We start from the raw sequence: 18,298 nt of genomic DNA on the forward strand, positions 1-18,298 counted from the left end.
GCTTCCTGGGTCAGAGAGGGGCTCACCTCTGGGAATGCTTCTCTAAACAATATAGTCTTTAAATTACCTCCTGCTAGGCTCAAAGGCTATTGTGATAATAATTGTCTTTTTCCATCAGTGTCAGGGAAAGCTCCTGTAGTGGGGTTATTCCTCCCATTCACTCTGAAAGGCAGGAAGGAGTTTGTGGAAGCAACCAACAGGAGGAGCAATCCACAAGTCAATCAGTCTTGTTCCTGCTTCTATTCTGTATATTACTTCAGCCAGAAGGGTTTTGGAGTTGGGAGCCCTGTTGATCTACAGTGCGCCTGCGCCATACGCGGGCGCGCCATACGCGGCCTTGAGCATACACGCTCAAGCCGCGGGGCGCGCGCGGGGCGCGCGCGGGGCGCGCGTAGGGCGCGCGTAGGGCGGAAGGGGCGGCGCGTCCCATTCAATTGAAGGGGCGGCGCGTCCCATTCAATTGAATGGGCGCGCACGCCTGTTGCGCCCCGTGCGTGCCTGCACCGCTGCACCGCCGTGCACGAGCCCCATTGTTTCCAATGGGGCTCGAGCATAGGCGGAATTCGCCTTACGCGGAGGGATCCGGAACGGATCCCCGCGTAAGGCGAGGACGGACTGTATAAGGAATTCTGCATTTTCCATGATAATTCAGTGGTTTTGAGGCTGGACCCTTTTTTTTTGTACCTATGGTCCCTTCATTTTGTCTTCATCCAGTCAAAGTGTTAGAGAAAATCTGGCACATTCTGGGTGCTTGTCAATCCCTCTAAATATACATTGAGTACCTCAGACTTTCCAAGTACTGGACCAGATGTTCATATTCTTCCAAGCATTTCAATAGGCAAGAAAGTCTCCTAATCCACCTTGGTGAGATGGATCAGACCCTGCATCACTATTATGTGTTACTCATCTTCTGGAACTCCACTGTCTGGGGCAGTTGTCACTCACTCCACATGCACTGCCGCTACTTTTGCTGCTCTATCCACTAATGTTCCTTGCTTCAATGTTTGTAGGGCAGCTATTTGGTTTTCCTTTTCTACATTTGTTCTCCACTACCATTTAGACATCTTTGCCTTAGCAAAGGCTTCTTTCAGTAGACATATACTTCCAAGGAAACTCCTTGTTTCCTTCTGGACCAGGTCCGTAGCTAGGCCTTTAGGGGCCCAAGGGCAGAAAGTAGGGCTTGGTAGGGTGGAGCATTCGCACACTCCTGAGTCCTACTGTGCGCTGCGGGTGCCATCTTGGTGCACCACCATTTGGGGGCCCCCTTTGGTTAGGGGCCCTGGGGTGGTGCCTCAATTGCCCTGTTGCCCCAGCCTCACTATGGGCCTGTTTTGGACATACTCAGTTCATCCCACCCAGTAGATGGGAACCCTTGGTATGCCCCACTAAAGTAAGATTCACCTTCACTGATGAAAAAAGAATATTGGACTTAGCTCTGAAATTTTTGTTTTTACCAGTGGAAGGAAAAACACCCTTCCCATCCAGAACTGGGACGTCCTCTTAATACTGGTGGGGAAAGGGAGACAGGTCATATTCCTTCGATCTTATTCCTCTTCTATGTTTGATTCCTGGCTTGGCTGTAACATGAATTGATAGGTCCTTACAGGTTGCTGCCATAAACATCCTCTTGCCTTTCAGGATGACTGGTTGAAACTACCCCACAACAAGATGTTTCCTCTTCCACTGCTGAAAATAGTGTAATGTTCCAATGTTCTTTTTCCTCTGGGATTTATACTGTAGGAGATAGCAGCTTTTGAGATCTTTAGGAAATCTTTCTGAAATCATTAAGAAATAGCTGGTTTTGAGATCTTAATGAATTTTCCACTCTGATAACTTCTTGAGTCAATATGGCAAATCAAAATATAGACAACTACAGTTACCTTGAGTGAGTATGACATAGTGGTTTGACTACAACTCCAGAGACTGGGGTTTGATTCTCAGTGTGACCATGGAAACCCATAGGGTGACCTTGGGCACATCATATGCTTTCAGCCTGAGAGGAAGGCAATAGCAAACCTCCTCTGAGCAAATCTTGTCAAGAAAATTTATTTATTTATTTATTTATTTAGAGTATTTATATCCTGCTTTTCTCCCAAAATTGAATTCAAGCTGCCCATGATAGCTTTGTTTTAGGGTCACGCTAAGTCAGAAATGACTCGAAGGCACAGAACACACACAGACAGAGAGTGAGTTATCTTGGAAGTGTTAGATTTGGTGTGACTGAACCCATGCACACTTGGTACATTTTTGCCTCCTAATATGAAATTGCCCCAGAATATGTTTACACTACAGCCTTGTGGCTGTACAAGTACAGTTCCTCCCCAGAAAGCAACCGTTTGTTCTTTACATATTGCCAAAGAATCACAAATAACTTCCTATAACGTGAAAAAAGTTTTTTAAAAACCATCCTGGAAACCATTTGATGGAGGAATAACTAAGTTATGCATTCTTGAATGTCAGTCAGACAGTGTGAAATCAATGACACCTAGATGGTGTAATCCATGGAGGGAAAATTGAGGCCTTTGTGACCTTGTCAATAATGCAGCCAGACACACTTTCTCATCTCACAGCTAATTGATATGCCTGAGATGAGTTGGAGAAAATCAGGGGAATTATGCATGAGACTGGAGCTTTCACTGGTAGACTGTTTACATCCATTGTCTTCCAGACAATGTTTACCTCTCAAAAACATGGGTGGAATGCTCAGCTCCTTGGCCAATTGCATTTGAAATACAGGTAGTCAAACTATCCTCCCCTGCTCCTGACTGATTTAGAATGAGTTTGAAATAGGCATACATAGTTTTCAGTAAACATAATCATGTCCCACTGCGAATTTCAAAATGCATCTGATGGTGAGGTCATCTGCAGCATGTTCCCAAGGCCCATCAAGAACCGTGAAAACTACAGAGCCCTGCAATCATGCTACAGTTCCACTGCAGACCAGCAGACCCATAACATGGAGTGAGATAATTATTTATTTGTTTGTTTGTTTATATCCCACTCTCCCTTCTGGGATCTAGGCAAGTAGCAACAGTCCAGTAAAACAGATATACAGACAATAATAAAATTTCCCTAATCCCCTTAACCTGCCCTCCTTCTGCTAAAATTGCACATAAGCATCAAGATACAATACAATATCCCCAGTACAGTGTACTTAGTTACAAATTTTGTAACTAAGGATCAACACAGGTCGAATTATTCCAAGAGACCATCAGGAGAGGAGGTGAAAGAGTAATGATTAATTCAGCTGGAGGTTAGTCTGGAAAGGCCCGCTGGAAGAGATCCGTCTTTATTGCCTTTTTAAATGCCTCCAAAGATGTAATATGGTGGATCTCTTCCGTCAGGTCATTCCATATTTTAGGAGCGGCAGCTGAAAAGGTTCTCTGGGAAGTCACCACCAGCCTGGTTTTCTTTGGCTGGAGTAGGTTCCTCCCAGAGGACCTGAGTGCACGGAAAGGATTGTATGGGAGGAGGCGTTCCCTCAAGTATGCTGGACCCAAGCCATGTAGGGCTTTATAGGTAATAACCAACACCTTGTACTGAGCCCAAAAGCTAATAGGCAGCCAATGAAGAGATTTCAATATATAATAGGGTCGAATTGAGCTTTACCTATGACCAACCTGGCTGCCATATTCTGAATCAGTTGCAGTTTCTGAACGTTGCACAAGGGTTGCCCCATGTAGAGCGCATTACAGAAATCAAGACAAGAGGTTACCCATGAATGTACAATCATTTCTTGGTCCCTCTGCTCCAGGTAGGGTCGCAGCTGGCGTATCAGCCGAAGCTGATAACAGGCACTCCTAGCCATCACATCAACCTGGGAAGACAGCTGAAGCAACGAATCCAGAAGTACCCCCAAGCTGCGGACACAGTCCTTTAGGGCAGTGCTTCTCAATTATTTTCTGTCATGCCCCCCCCAGGAAGAAGAAAACATTTCGCGCCCCCTGCGCAACTGTAAATAGTATCATTTGTCTATAAAATTGTTATAAGTACACCTCTGCATAACACTGTATCCTGAGCCTCGCACCCCCCTTTACGGAGCCTCGCGCCCCCCCGGGGGGCCCGCCCCACTATTTGAGAAGTACTGCTTTAGGGGAAGTGTGACCCCATCCAGGACTGCTGAACAGATCTCCATACCCAGTGCAGGGTTTCCTATAGCAAGTACCTCTGTTTTACTTGGATTCAACTTAAGTCTATTTTCCCTCATCCAATCCATTACAGACCTCAGACTACTGTCTGTCTATCCTCCTCCTCCTTCAGGCCTGAATTCATCTCTGCCCCATGATTCTCTTTAGAGCTAATATATAGAGAATTCACTCCTGCTATCTGTATCTGAGATCTCAGTGTGTGTATGTCTTCAAGTCACTTGTCAATCCCCCTGCCCCATAACTTCAAGGAATACTCAGAAGAGGTTTTACCAGTTCCTTCCTCTGAAATACATCACATACCCTGCCCTGCCCCTCCTATGTTAGCTTGATGCCCTAGGGGCAGTCAGAGTGTGATCCTGTTGCCAGTCCTGAAGTAACTGTCAATCAGCTGTCTAACTGACATGGAATAGGCAGGTGACACTATTTTGCTCCTCACAGGAGGACAGCAAAATCTCTTTGGCCATCCCAGCACTGCTGGCACAGGTGAGTATGGGCCCGTACAGACAGGCCAAAATAAAGCCGCTTCTAGTCTCTTTGGAGGTATGCTGTTTAAATGACACACACAACTTAAGAGGCCAGAAGCTGCGCCAAAGTGTGGTTTTGGCATGGCTTCTGGCCTCTTAGGACATACGCATAATTTAAACAGCATACCTCCAAAGAGACCCAAAGCAGCTTTATTTTGGCCTGTCTGTATGGGCTCTTAGTGTCAAGGAAAGGAAAACAAGGTCAGCAGTAGCAAGACCTAAGATCTATGGATGAGAACAATGTCATGCTGAGTTGGACTCAAACTTCAGTGTGGTCTGCAACTAACTTGTCATGGTCTGAAGAGAGTTGATATTTCCAACAAAACTTCTGTGCCGTTGCCAATCAAATACCACAGATAGATGCAGAACTCAGAAAGTGAGGATAAGTTTTTCATCTTCTAATTGGGACAGAGAGCAAAAGAGGGGAAAGAGATCTCTGAGGTTTACTACAAATTATTGTCAGTGGACATGAATGGAGCATGATGAGCAGTTAAGATAGAATCAAGAGAGTGGCCATCATTTGCTGTGAATATAAAAAAGAAGAATTTAAATTTTCCAAACTGCTCTTAAATGCTGGTGGACACAGGTGATCTTTTCTTTCCTTAATTAGGCTTATAACAGCTTGAATCAATATTAACACATGCAGAGGTTGGTGAATAATTTCCCACCTACAGCCAATATAATGATGTCCCAAAAGCCAACAAGGCATGAACAATGTTATTTGGTTGCCAGATTTATCAATATAATATAGTGGTGTGCTTCCTCTCTTTCATTTTCTTTTCTTCTTTCTTCGCAAGCCACAGAATGTGCTGCTGTGAATGACAGCTCACTATGGCAGCCCAGACCATTAAGATGGCAGTGTTTTTAATTTGAAGATTTGGAGGTGAACTGGCTCTTCTTTAAGAGTCTGTTCTAGGTCTTTGTATCTTTGTGTCCACCAGTGGTGGGAAGCTCTGTGGGAGCATTTCAGAATCAGGCTTTGTGTGAGAAAACTGTACTGATGAGTTGTGACTTTTTAGAAGTGTTTCCTTAGAAATATACAGATGGACCAGGTGGAAAACAAGAGGAACACAAGGCATTGCTACCCCTATAGATATACCAACCCCCCTCCAAGTGGTAAGTGTATCCTTACATTCTCCCAAGACAGCATGTCCTCAACCAACTACACAAGATCAACATATTTCTTCTTTTCTGGCCCAATTAAAACCATTATTTTTATTCCACAATACATGAAGGAACCAATGTATGGAGGTCTGGAGATCTGCACATTTTGACACATCAATGTATGGACAAATTGTACCTCATGAATGGGTTTTTAATGGCCAAGATGAGGGCAATCTGTGGGTACTAGGGTTCGAAATATTAGTTTTGCTGGGTAGCTGCTGTAGCCAGGATTGCCTTTGCCCAGCTTCAGTTGGTGCACCAGCTGCTACCCTTCCTCAGAAGAGCAGAACTGGCCACAGTGATTCATGCCTTAATTAGTTTCCAATTAGATTACTATGACGTGTTGTACACAGGGCCTGCCTTTTGTCACACTGTTATCAAGTGTGTATTTTAGAAACCATATAATACTAGTTTGACAAGAACTGCAGTGGCTTCTAGTTTCCTTGTGCTCAGTTCAAGGTGCTGGTCTTGATCTAAACATCCATGAATAGTTTTGGATTAGGATATCTCCTCCCATATGAGTTTGCCCAAAATCTAAGATCCCTCTTGTGTGCCCTACTCTCCCATGAGGCTAAGGCTTTTTCTGCAGCAGCGCTCTGACTGTAGACTTCCCTTTCAAGGGCGGACAGGCTGGCTTTGTCCCTTTTGAGTTTCTGGTTGTGCTGTTTTGCTCCTCTGACTGTTTTTAATTATCTGTGGTTTTCAAACTATTTGAAAGAGGAGTTTTAGTTTGTTTTGAAATGTTTGTTATTTATGTATTTAGTGTTTTAAATATTTTTATCTATTATATAGCGCTATATAAATAAAGCATAATAATAATAATAATAGCAATAATAATAGCCAACTCTGGTGAGTTGAAAGGCAGTAGAAAAATGCCATTAACCAACAAGGAAGCTCCACTATTGTTTACTATAATAGTGTTGAACAAATTAGTGGGATCTACTAGAGCCAGTCAGAAGGAGACCTAATTCTCACAGTCTGTCATGGCTCCATTCTTTGTAGTTTGAGGAGGCAGTGGTGTCACTAGGGGGAGTGCAGTGGTACAGCCCATTCTGTGTGACATCCCAGAAGAGGAGTGACATCCAGTTGGCCCACCCTCTTCATCCCTACATGCTGCCCTCTGTCCTCATGTGCAATCCTTGTCCTCACGCACGCTCCCCACCTCCGTACTGTCCCCACATGCCAACCTCTGTCTTTGCACACACTCCCCACCCCAGCACATCACTTCCTGTCCCTGCGTCTTCCCCGCATGTGGTCTGTTGCAGTGCACACTCCCCATCCCCATGCACTGCTTCCTATCCCCAAGCTGTCCATCCTTTTTCTCATCAGGAAAAGGACAGGTCAGCACAAGGGTAGGGAGCATGCACCATCCCAGAAGTCTTGCCCACAGAAGTCCCACCCCAAAAGCCCCACCCCCATATCACATGACACCACGTGTAGGAACACCACTTTGGGGAGGCACATAGAATTCTCTGCTAGAGATCTTGAGTGCTCTAGTTCAGGGAGACTGCGCTAATTCTAAGGATTTTGATAGTAGTATCAAACTGGTATCCCTTCAGTGCAGATACATTCAAAGGCCCAAATCCTAATATTCATCCCAACTAGAGTAAACACATTGATTCAGTGTAATTTACAGTAGTCTTGATTACAGTTGCTTCACTGGATTTACTTTATCTAGACCTACCAACAGGATTCAGGTCTAAGAGTCCAAAATAATGAGCTACTCACTGGTAGATAGGACATGGGGGGAGTAAATCAGCTTTTACAAGAAATGTTAGGAATTATAGTTCCTGAGATAACATACTAGTAGAGCTATATCAGGGAGCACTGTGCAAAGGGAATCCTTAGCCAATCAAGGCACCCCTTCTGTTGAGGAACACTGTGCATATCCAGCCTAAGGAATGCATGGCCTATAGATAACACTGAATGTGTCACACTGTAAATACTGTGCATAATGTGAACACCGTGCATATCCATCTGTCCATCTGCCTTGGTCCAGGCCTCAGAAGGAGAGAAGAATGTTGGACCTGATCTCCCCACCACCACCACCATTCCCTTCTCCTTTTGTGTCGTGTCTCTTAGATTGTAAGCCTGAGGGCAGGGAACCGTCTATTATCCCCTCTGTTGTAAACTGCTCGGATTCCCAGTGATTGGGCGGTATATAAATAAAACCTATTATTATTATTATTATTATTATTATTATTATTATCCATCCATAGAAATGGGGACACCAAATGTGTGGCGCATGAGACTGATAAGCACCAATGGAGGCAGAGCATGGTACACTGTTAACACATTGACATCACTTGTATTTTTAAAAGCATCTCATTACTTTAAATGTAGCATATGAAAAACATATTACTAATGTGTTACTTTTAATTACATTTTTTAAAATTAATGTTTAAAAATAGAAAAGTGGCTAAAATGCTTAAAGAATTTTAATCCTTCTTAAAGAACCATGGGTAGAACCAATGGTTGGGTTCTCCTTCTGCAGAGACATTTAAGACCAGACCAGAGTTGCTGTACTTGTATTTTACACTGTATGTGCTTCATTGAGCAGAGGATTGCTGGAAGCAACCTCAGGTGTCTTCCACCTCTTGGATTCTGTTTTGCTGTGAATAGTTTGTAGCACACAGAGAGAAGTGTATCTACTTTTCCTCTCAAATTTCATCAAGCGTTTCTGCATGCATTTCCTGTGCAGAGGCAATAGAAGCCAATCACATGGTAGCAGGAGGGAGCTCCATAATAATGAGTCCACATTAAATGCCCTAAAGGCACCAAATCTTGTCTGATTTTGGAAGCTAAGCAGGGACAACACTTGATTGGACACCGATGAATACCAAGTATCTGTAGATAGTATTTCAGAGGAAGGAACTGGTAAAACCTCTTCTGAATATTCCTTGAAGTTATGGGGCGGGGGGGGGGGGGGTTGACAAGTGACTTGAAGGCATACACATACACACACTGAGATCTCAGATACAGATAGCAGGAGTGAATTCTCTATATATTAGCTCTAAAGAGAATCATGGGGCAGAGATGAATTCAGGCCTGAAGGAGGAGGAGGATAAACAGACAGTACTTTTTCCCATGAGCTATTTATTACATCAACTCCTTTCCTCAAGAGCTGCCTGATGTCTAGACAAACTAACTTCTCAATAAATCTTGAGTAGGGAGCATGTTAGCAGTGGAATGTATCTGTAGGCCTCTTCTCTCATCCCAGTTCACTTTCTTTTCTCAGAGCTTCAGTTACCCAGAATCGATCAACCTCAACTGGCTTCTCGCAGTAAGACTCCTTCAGATGACATGGTGCAAAGTCGGGTGACAACTCCACAGCTGAGCAGTATCCTAACTCAAAAGAAATATGAGGTACCCAGAGCACATTGGTTCTTCCTGCCACCCCTAACCTTGAATTAACCCCAGTGTATGTTCAGATTCACTTGACGATCAAGTGCCTAAATCTAGGGCTGAGTTTAAAACTACTACCTTTTGGACCATAGCTCCCAGAATCACCCAATCAGCATGGCTGCTGGAGTCTGGGATTTGTATTCCAAAATAGTATTCCACATATGCTCTCTCTCTCTCTCTCTCTCTCACACACACACACACACAAGCTTTGGTCTATTTGCAATTAGTGGTTATTAAGAGTTCTGCAAGCGATGAAGGAATTTTACTGGAGAAAAAAAAACAGGCTTGAGGCAAAGAATTGTACAAATAGGCTGGAATTTATGATTGCTGCTACAAATGCGTAACCTAGAGTTACACATTCATAACTGATTCATATTCATAATCTCTATATATTCAATAGTGTAGAAATTACATAGGGATTGTAAAAGTCCCCCAGTCCTAAATTACCAGGCATGAGCTGCTATGAGTGACGGGGGTCTGTTCTGTTGTTGATTGGGATGCGGGAGACTGATGTTTCCACTACTTTCTGCAAGCGATCTCTGGAGTGACATTTAGAAGCATAATTCCTGTTGCAATTCCTCCTCACAACAAAGATCTTTTGTGGGAGGGACTAGAAATGTCAGTCTGCTGTGTACACTTCCATTGGTAGCAGCAACTGATGGCCAAAAAGACAGGATTTGGAGGCTGTGGTCAGGCCAGGAGATGCTAATTAGTTAGTTAGTTAAGTAAGGGGCTGAACAGACCAGCATTTAACACTGGTTTTGGAGCAGAGTGGGGGCATGGGGGCCACATGATGCATGCCCTGATTCCACCCCCAGCCACCATCACGCCAACCAACTGACCACACAGCGGGTGGTGTCATTTGCCATGGCATCCAGATGATACATGCCAAAAGGAGCACCAGAAAGTGCCACCACGGCAGCATAGACGCTCTTTTTTTCTGGAGCGGCATTTTACCTCTTCTTTTGGGGCCAGAAAAATGCTGGATCGGGGAGTGGCATGCAGTTGCTGTGGCTCCAATCTGATGCTGAAAGGGGTGGTGGGACACCACTCCAAAAGAATGGTCTTTTTTGCCCCTAAGTATACATAACTAAGTAGCTGAATACTGTTCCATACGCTGTGAGCACTATTTGTGTGTCTTTCTTGAATACTCTCCCACTGAGTTATTCTGGAAACTAAAGAAATCTCAGAAGAATGTTATAATGCAATGAGGAAGCACACATGCACACACACACTGTTCAAGGAAGGCAAAAATATTCTTGCTCTTTGGATCCCATCCTCTAAGATAGACAAATGACAAACAGACAGATTTTTGGACCCCATCCTGGAAGACAGACAGACTGAGGTGCATATCCTTGAGATGTAAAGTATGGGCCTCCTCAGACTGGTGGCTCAACGCTGCTGCTTCTTGCTCCAGGAGCAGGCCGCAGTGACCACATGCTGTGACTTGCACATGGAACAAAAAGAAACCCTGAAAAGGGGCTCCTTTTTGCGCTGTAGAAGGAGCATCATAGGCGCTGCAGTGTAGCGCTATTATGTCCCTTGTGTGCAATGCTGTTTGGGCACTACGCACAAGGGACATCATCATGGCATGCCTTGTGTAAATGGACCCGTGCCAAAATAGTACCCGGGCTGCACAGTAAGGGCTTTGAGCATGTGAACGCTCAGCCCTACCTGAGCCCTAGTTTCAGGTGCCGGCCAGCATAAAGTGCTGATCTGTACAGCACCAAAGTTTCTTCTTTAGTATCACCCTCTGTGCTGCATGCATATAAATGTAAAGAAGAGACCAGAGGGAACTGGTTGTGCTCACAGTGCATGTATGACACCAATGCAATCAGGAAAACGATGGAACAGGATCATCTCCTGATTTGATATTCTGGAGCCTATTGTGATCTGTTAAAGCTCTGGAATGTATCACATGGCAAGAAGCCGTGAGATTTCATCGATCGATCCATCAATCCATCCATCCATGTTTTGTGAAGTATCCTAAATCAGGAAACTGACAACATAAATTTAAAACCAAAAACACAAAACCAATCTTGTGAAATTCTATAACCATGCCTAGTTAAAGTATCCTTTATTGCTGTTTCACCCAGTAATGGTGACTCATATTCTATAGAAATAGGAAGATTTCTGTATTTTACTACTAATTCATGTGCTGCCAAGTTTCTGAACAATAGTATAGCGTGGCTGACATTGATCCACCACCCCACCCCACCCCCCACCCCATAGTGTCTCTTCCTGCTCTCATTATCTCTGCTCTGTCTTATTAAAGTTATGTTAATAAGGCAGAATTGGTTAATAATCCAGGAAGGTAAGGGAGATAATAGTCTGTGAGTGAATGATGCAAGGTATGAGAGATTTTGCTGGACCTGTGACATTCTATTTAATTATTTGACAGTGTCAAGTTTCATAATGGTTCTGGGATGCTCATTATTCCCTTTTGGTCCCATCAGTAGAAGCTGAAAAGTAAATGAGCTAAGCTATAAATATGGCTGCTTATATATTTCTCATCTTTGTTTAATTTCAATTCTAGAGCCTTTTCAAACACAATCTAGAGGAAGATCTTCTGAAAAGAATAGCAAGGCGAAAAGTCCGTCGGCGTGTATTTGGTGAAATTAATACCCAAAAACTCAACCAGTTTGGGACTGCTTGTTCCCCTTTTCATGCGCTGGCAACAACAGTGCGTAAGATGCTTGACATTCAAATTAATGTGTGAATGGTCCATTCAAGTGTCTACTTTTCCCACTGACTTGTGTATTAGCCTTTGTAATGGTCTCTGAGATTACATGTTTCCCTTATTACAAATACAATCATTGTAGTTATTATTAGATCACCTCACTCCACCAAATACCTGCTATTTTGTTATCATATAGCTAGTCAATATGAACCACTGATAGGATTGTTACCACCACCCCACACTCACATACAAAAAAAGTGTTGGATGCTAGCCATAGTTTAAATTAGATAGAGCTTCATTCCTTTCAAGAATAATAGTAATATATTATCTCTCTCTCATCATTCTGGTTCCTCATAAAAAGGTATTTTTTTCCTCTCTCCTGCTATTATACCTCCATTCTTTTATTAAATTTCCACCACAACCTGGCCACATTTATATGAAAACCAAGGGCCATTGATTTGTGCAGAGCTTTGCTTTAAATCAGTGGATCTTAGCATTTCAACCTCAGAGTGGCTTCCCTTACTTGGCTGCCAGCTCAGTTCCACAAATCACTGAATGTATGAGTGGTCCAGCTGTGTGAATAGAGTAATAACATTAGATTGGCATCCTCACACAAAATTTGTACCTAAAATTCCACAAACTTGAAAATTGTGGTCCCCTTTCCCAGTAATGGGACAGAAGAGGAGTTTGATCTCCTGTGTATTTTCAGTTCACTGTTACACAGCTACAGAAAAAAGAAGTTTATCACAGCACAGATTTGCAGAGGTGACCCAACAACTGGAAAAGGACACCCATCCTGTTCCTTTGTTCTAGATCCTTCTTGACCATAAGAACCAAACCAGATATTAATTCTATGAATGCAGTATGTGTGTACTTTTTACTGTGTAAAAAAAACAGGAATGCCTATGTATTACTTTGGAACTGTCAGGGGAGGGGAGGGGAGGGGAGGGGAGGGGAGGGGAGGGGAAATCTGAATCTGCCTCTCCTTTACTGTCCCACAACCTCTCTGATGCTGCTATTTGGCATTTCATGAAAATACAAGGCATCTGCAAAGCTAGTTACACCACTAAAAGAATTCTTGTTCACTGCATCTTTGCAGTTAACATAACTGGGCCTGAATCCTACTGGTTAATTCCAACTAGAGTAGGCCCACTGAATCAATTGTTAAATAGTGAGACGACAGATAGACATATCTCATTGATTCAATGGATTTACTCTACTTGGGACTCACAGTAAAATTTAGCCACTTCTCTAGTTTGGCCTTAAACAGGTAGTAAGTCGTGAGAAGCAGGAATCCATTCCTTATCCTATGTGCAAACGTCTATGGCTATTGATTATTCCAGGCAAGATTGGTAGATGTCTACTGGCAGAGCAGCAGAATCCCATGGGAGAAATAAATTCCCCTTCCCATGCACTACTCTGTGCATTCCCCCATAAAAATCACTCTGGAGGGATGGGAAACCTTCTAGAGTACCCTGATGGCATAGTGGTAAAATGCCTATACTGCAGCCATTTAGAGCCACAAGGTTGTGAGTTTGATTCTAGGGCTCCAGGGTCCACTCAACCTGGTACACTTCCATAGGTCACTAAAATGAGTACCCAGCTTGTTGGGTGCAATTAGGTTACAGAATGTAAATTGCTTAGGAGTTCTTAAATGCACTGATAAGCGGTATAGAAATGTACTTGCTATTGCTATTTTCAGGCAGCTCCATGGCCAAGAGGTGGGGAATGAAGTTCCATTGGATGTAGGCCACTGTTGTCCTTAATCATGACTGTCACTACAAGGGTGGCCTCTGTGATCACAACTTTTCCTTCCTATATCCCTTGTAGGAGATAGAGGTTTTAACTTTACCCAGCAACTTACCCATGACACCACGGATGATGAGCAAGGGAATAGTTTGCACCACAGAGTCCGACTTAAAATCTATGCAACTCACTTTCCCAGAGCTGGATGAAGAGAATGCAGAAGAGCCTAAGCCCAGTGACAAGAAAAAACCTCTGGACCATACAAAAAAGCCTATATTGCCTCAATTGATTAAACCCACAAGATCCCGACTCTCTGAAAATAAGAAGACTTCAGGTTGCCGTCTTCCCTCTGTCCCCACAGTAAGGGCATCCGCATCACTCAAGTGGGGAAAGTACTAATTTTTTTTTAAGCAATGCCACGTGACTCCCAGGGCTCCAGGCACTGTCATCATGGGATCTAGGCATGGACCACCAACTGTCATTCACTTAGAAGTCAAGCACTACTTTGATATATGAATGTTTCAGGGAAAGAACATTGATATATATTGTATTGCAAGTGCAGAAATGGTCAAAAATAGCCAGTTAAAGCAAGTGATGCGAGCCTCTTTGGCAGGCAAAGCTAAAAAGGCACCAGAATAAAGTGTATGGCACCAGAATAAAGCAAGGCTGATTTTTATGAGGGGTGCCAAGTGGTACTTTTAAATGTTGTCAAGGAGCCATACAGAACACAGAAGAAAGCAGTTTTAAAAAGAAGAAGAAGACTGTATGTATATGCTATCTCATATGTTTTATTTTTTTAATTGGGGACTTTGGAATTTAGGAAGTATTAAAAACTATTTAAACATCACTTTGTGAAAAGAACCTGAGATTTAATACAAGTCAATATAAAATGCTTGGACTACCTCTAGAAAGATTTGTCCCTCAATGATTCTGGCAATTGCAGTAACTGGAAGGGCAAATGCTTTCTCAATATAAGATTTTCTGCAAATTAACAAAAGCAATGTTTCTTTGGAAAACATTTAATCAGAATTGGCTGAGTACCATAAACAATCCATGACACTCCATGACAGCTAACACAAATCTAGTACTGGCCTATAAGAGCATTGAAAGGGCACTGTAATAGGTACATGCGTAGATATCCATTTTCCCGTGACTGCACATGCCAGCAGCCATTCCCTGCCAGTTCTCCTACTATTCTTGCAATTTTGTCCCAAAGACAGCAACAAGCAAAGAGACAGAGCATGAAATATTTTCATACTGTGAAAGGTAGCTATATTTGAAAGGCCACCCTTGCCCCTGCCACACATTTTGGCAGCTATCAGCATTTTAAAGCTGGCTTGCAACGATTGAACAAAGAGAGGAAAAAGAAAGTTTCCAAGAGTACCCTGAACTTGCATGGTAGTAGACTGAATCCTGGTCTACTATTGTTGTTGTTTTGTTTCTCCAAGTCATTTCTGACTTGCAGCATGGGGTTTTCTTGGCAGGATTTGTCAGAGGGGGGTTGTCTTTGCTGTGAGGCTGAGAATGACTTGTCCAGTGCCACTTAGTGGGTTTCCATGGCTGAGCAGGGATTCAGACCTGATTTCCAGAGTTGTGATTCAATACTTAAACCACTATACCATGCTGGCTCTCTTAGTAGACTGAATCCAGGTCTAGCACATTTCACAAGTGAAAACCAGGATACCTGTAGCTTGGTTTGCTCTTCTACTCCCAGAATCTTTCTATAGTCATGGAGGATTCTAGAAACTGTAATCCAAGAAATTAAGTTTTCAAAGCTCTGTTTATGTTGCAGGGGAGATTTGGCGCTACACCTTCCAGAGATGCTTTGATACTTCCTACAATACTACATTTAATTATGCCTCCAAATAAAGCAAAATGTTGCCACCTCAGTAAAAATAAAATAAAATCTTGCACTTTTAAATGACACTAATAACAAGTTATAATGCTAAATCATAGCCCTGTGAGCTATAATTGTCCTGTGATCTTTACCTCATTACTCTCTCAGTAATAGCAGTGATCATCTCACCCCAGGTTTTGTATTCTTGCTTTTCAGCCCAGGGAGATAGAAATCATGCTGGAAATATGCAATCTGTATTAAATTCTGTCTTCTACATTGATCACATACATTTGGTGAGCTCTGGAAGTCTAAATATTATAAGAAAGTAACCAATGCAGCTTCAATAATTTTATTTTGAGGACACTTTGGGTCATATGGGACCACACAGTAGGCATTATTACTGGCAAGTGCATCACGTAATTCACTAAGCTAAATAGGAACAACTAGCATACCAGGTGCTCAACACACACACCTTTTCTCAGTTCTATGCATACAGCAGATGGTATCAAACCACTGAGGGGCTGCTTCTCACAAAGCAGTGCCATTTATCTAGTCTCACTAAACATAGATCTATTTTAGAATTTCCTATAGACAGTGGTGCCACTAGGGCTTTTACCACCTGATGTGGTAACTCATGGTATCACACACCCCATTGATCTCCTCCCATACCACACCAAATAGAATCCATAGGCGTGTTACAGACCGCCTAAAAGCGGCGGGCTGCTGGTTGCTCTGTGCGGGAGTCGCAGCAGCCAAACCGTGCGGCTCCCGCGTGGAGCAAAAAAGAAGCCCCAAAATGGCGCTTCTTCCCACGGCGCGGTTATGACGCTGCAAGGTGCCAATGGTGCGCTCTTGACGTCATAAGTGCCACGTGACGTGCGGACGCTATGCGTCCAGAACGTAATAATGGCGGCGCCTGTGTGTATAGGGCGCCGCCATTATTATGCCCCCGTCACGTGCTAGGGGTGAAGCTGGTGCGGACGCTAGGTCCCCGGCCAACCCCTAGCACGTGATGGGGGCGCCTCAAGAGCCTGTCTGTAACGGGCCATAGTAAATGTTTTATACTAATGTAACTTGTAAATCATAATTCCCATATATCACTGAATGAAATGGCAATAGCTGTGACATAAATAATTAGTAAAATTAAAATTATACCTTTAAATTGCAATATCATACACATGGTCTATATTTACATGCACATTGTTTCATGTCGTTAAAGTGAAAATTTGATTGTTAAAGAAAAAAATTTAAAAATTAAATTTATTTTTATTAGCCATAATTCAAATAAAAAGCACCTGTACATCTCACATTGTTTGCATATACAAATGACATTATAGAAATATCTTTCTTTTTTCTTTTCCCCTTCGCCACCCCCTCCTTTTATCTTATCTTTGCTAGGTTCACTTTGCTAAACCACTATCTTATTTTGTATTCTTCTCTTCATGACAGATTTCAAACCCTTCCACCTCTTCATAAACTGGTATTCCTCCATCTTACCCTATTACCATGTTTCTTTTTTTAAAGTCTTTTTTTTTAATTTAAAAATTTAAAATAAATTATTTTTTTCAAATTTTCAAATTAAAAAAAAATATTTAAAAAAACCTGGGCCTCTCCTTTTTACAAATTATTTTTATTTAAATTATTTTTAAAAAAAAACACTGAGCCTCATCCCATTCACACCATTTTAAAGGGATGCAGACAATTGCCATAGGCCATTTCTGTCAAAAGACAGATGTTTGGGGAGCAGTGGTGTTACCCCCTGCCAGCGGTGTCACCTGGTGCAGTCCACACACCCTTCACATCCTTAGTGATGCCTCTGCCTATAGAGGAACACTTAGCTGCTCACTTGTCAATTTAAGGGGTTATCTGCACTACAAAATTAGATCTGGCTTAAGTCAGTGTGTATCTACACTGCATGCTTATAGTAGTTTGATTCCAGTGTAACAATCATGGCTCCATCCCATAGAAGTCTGGGATTTGTACTTTAAGGAAGTACTCAGAATATCCTGCTGAAGAGTTCTAGCCCATGCAGTAGAGCTGTCTGGCACAGAAATTTAAGTACCGTATGAAACTACAGATACAGTCGGCCCTTCTAATACACTGATTTTTTATACACAGATTCAAGCATCCACGGTTTGAAAATATTCCAAAAAAGTATAAATTTCAAATATCAATCCTTGATTTTCCATTTTTATAAGGGACACCACTTTGCTATGTCATTATATTTAATGGGACTTGAGCATACACAGATTTTGTTATCCACAGGGGACCTTGGAACCAAAGTGGTATCAAACTTTTTAACAGTTTAGTGCAGATGCATTCTCTCTTTACCATTTTAACTTCCTTCAACAGAATCTGGGGACTGCTGTATAATGAGGGAGGTAACTATTTTCTTTTATAGAGTATGGCTTCCAGGATTCACTATAGAAATGAAATGGTTGTTAAATTAGTATATTATTATTATTAACCTTTATTTATAAAGCACTGTAAATTTACACAGCGCTGTAGATACAATCTTTTTAAATTAGATGGTTCCCTGCCCTCCACCTAATGGGGATAAATACAAAGTCCTACACAAAATCCATCAGATTCTCTTCCTCTTCTACTATATTTCCATTGTTCAAAGTATCTGGTGGTTCCTCACAATTCTATTCCTTCTGTTTAATGGATGCAAATCCACTGAACTGTTGGAAATCCAGAGACATGAGAAAGAAGCACACACAGTCAGATGAACACAGGGGTGAAAGATGAAAGGAAATGAAAGACTGAAGAGAGACGATTCAGCATATCAATT

General features: G+C 42.4%; 1 protein-coding gene across 2 annotated transcripts in view; it reads left to right on the forward strand.

Moving 5' to 3' along the window:
• The window catches only part of LOC149322369 (uncharacterized), a 34,844-nt gene extending 20,380 nt beyond the window's left edge, over nucleotides 1-14,464 (forward strand). The window contains exons 4-6 of one of the 2 annotated variants that reach the window (XM_089508097.1): nucleotides 9,075-9,202; nucleotides 11,778-11,924; nucleotides 13,752-14,464. In XM_089508097.1, coding sequence (XP_089364223.1) covers nucleotides 9,075-9,202; nucleotides 11,778-11,924; nucleotides 13,752-14,066 — 590 coding nt within the window. In that variant the 3' untranslated portion in view covers nucleotides 14,067-14,464. The remainder of the gene's footprint in view (nucleotides 1-9,074; nucleotides 9,203-11,777; nucleotides 11,925-13,751) is intronic. The other variant, XM_089508104.1, reaches the window with a different exon arrangement.
• Nucleotides 14,465-18,298: the final 3,834 nt, after the last annotated feature.

Source organism: Sceloporus occidentalis, unplaced genomic scaffold (genome assembly GCF_023333645.1).
Source record: "Sceloporus occidentalis isolate IW3139 unplaced genomic scaffold, rSceOcc1.0.p SCAF_1, whole genome shotgun sequence".
In the NCBI taxonomy this organism is placed as follows: domain Eukaryota; kingdom Metazoa; phylum Chordata; class Lepidosauria; order Squamata; family Phrynosomatidae; genus Sceloporus; species Sceloporus occidentalis.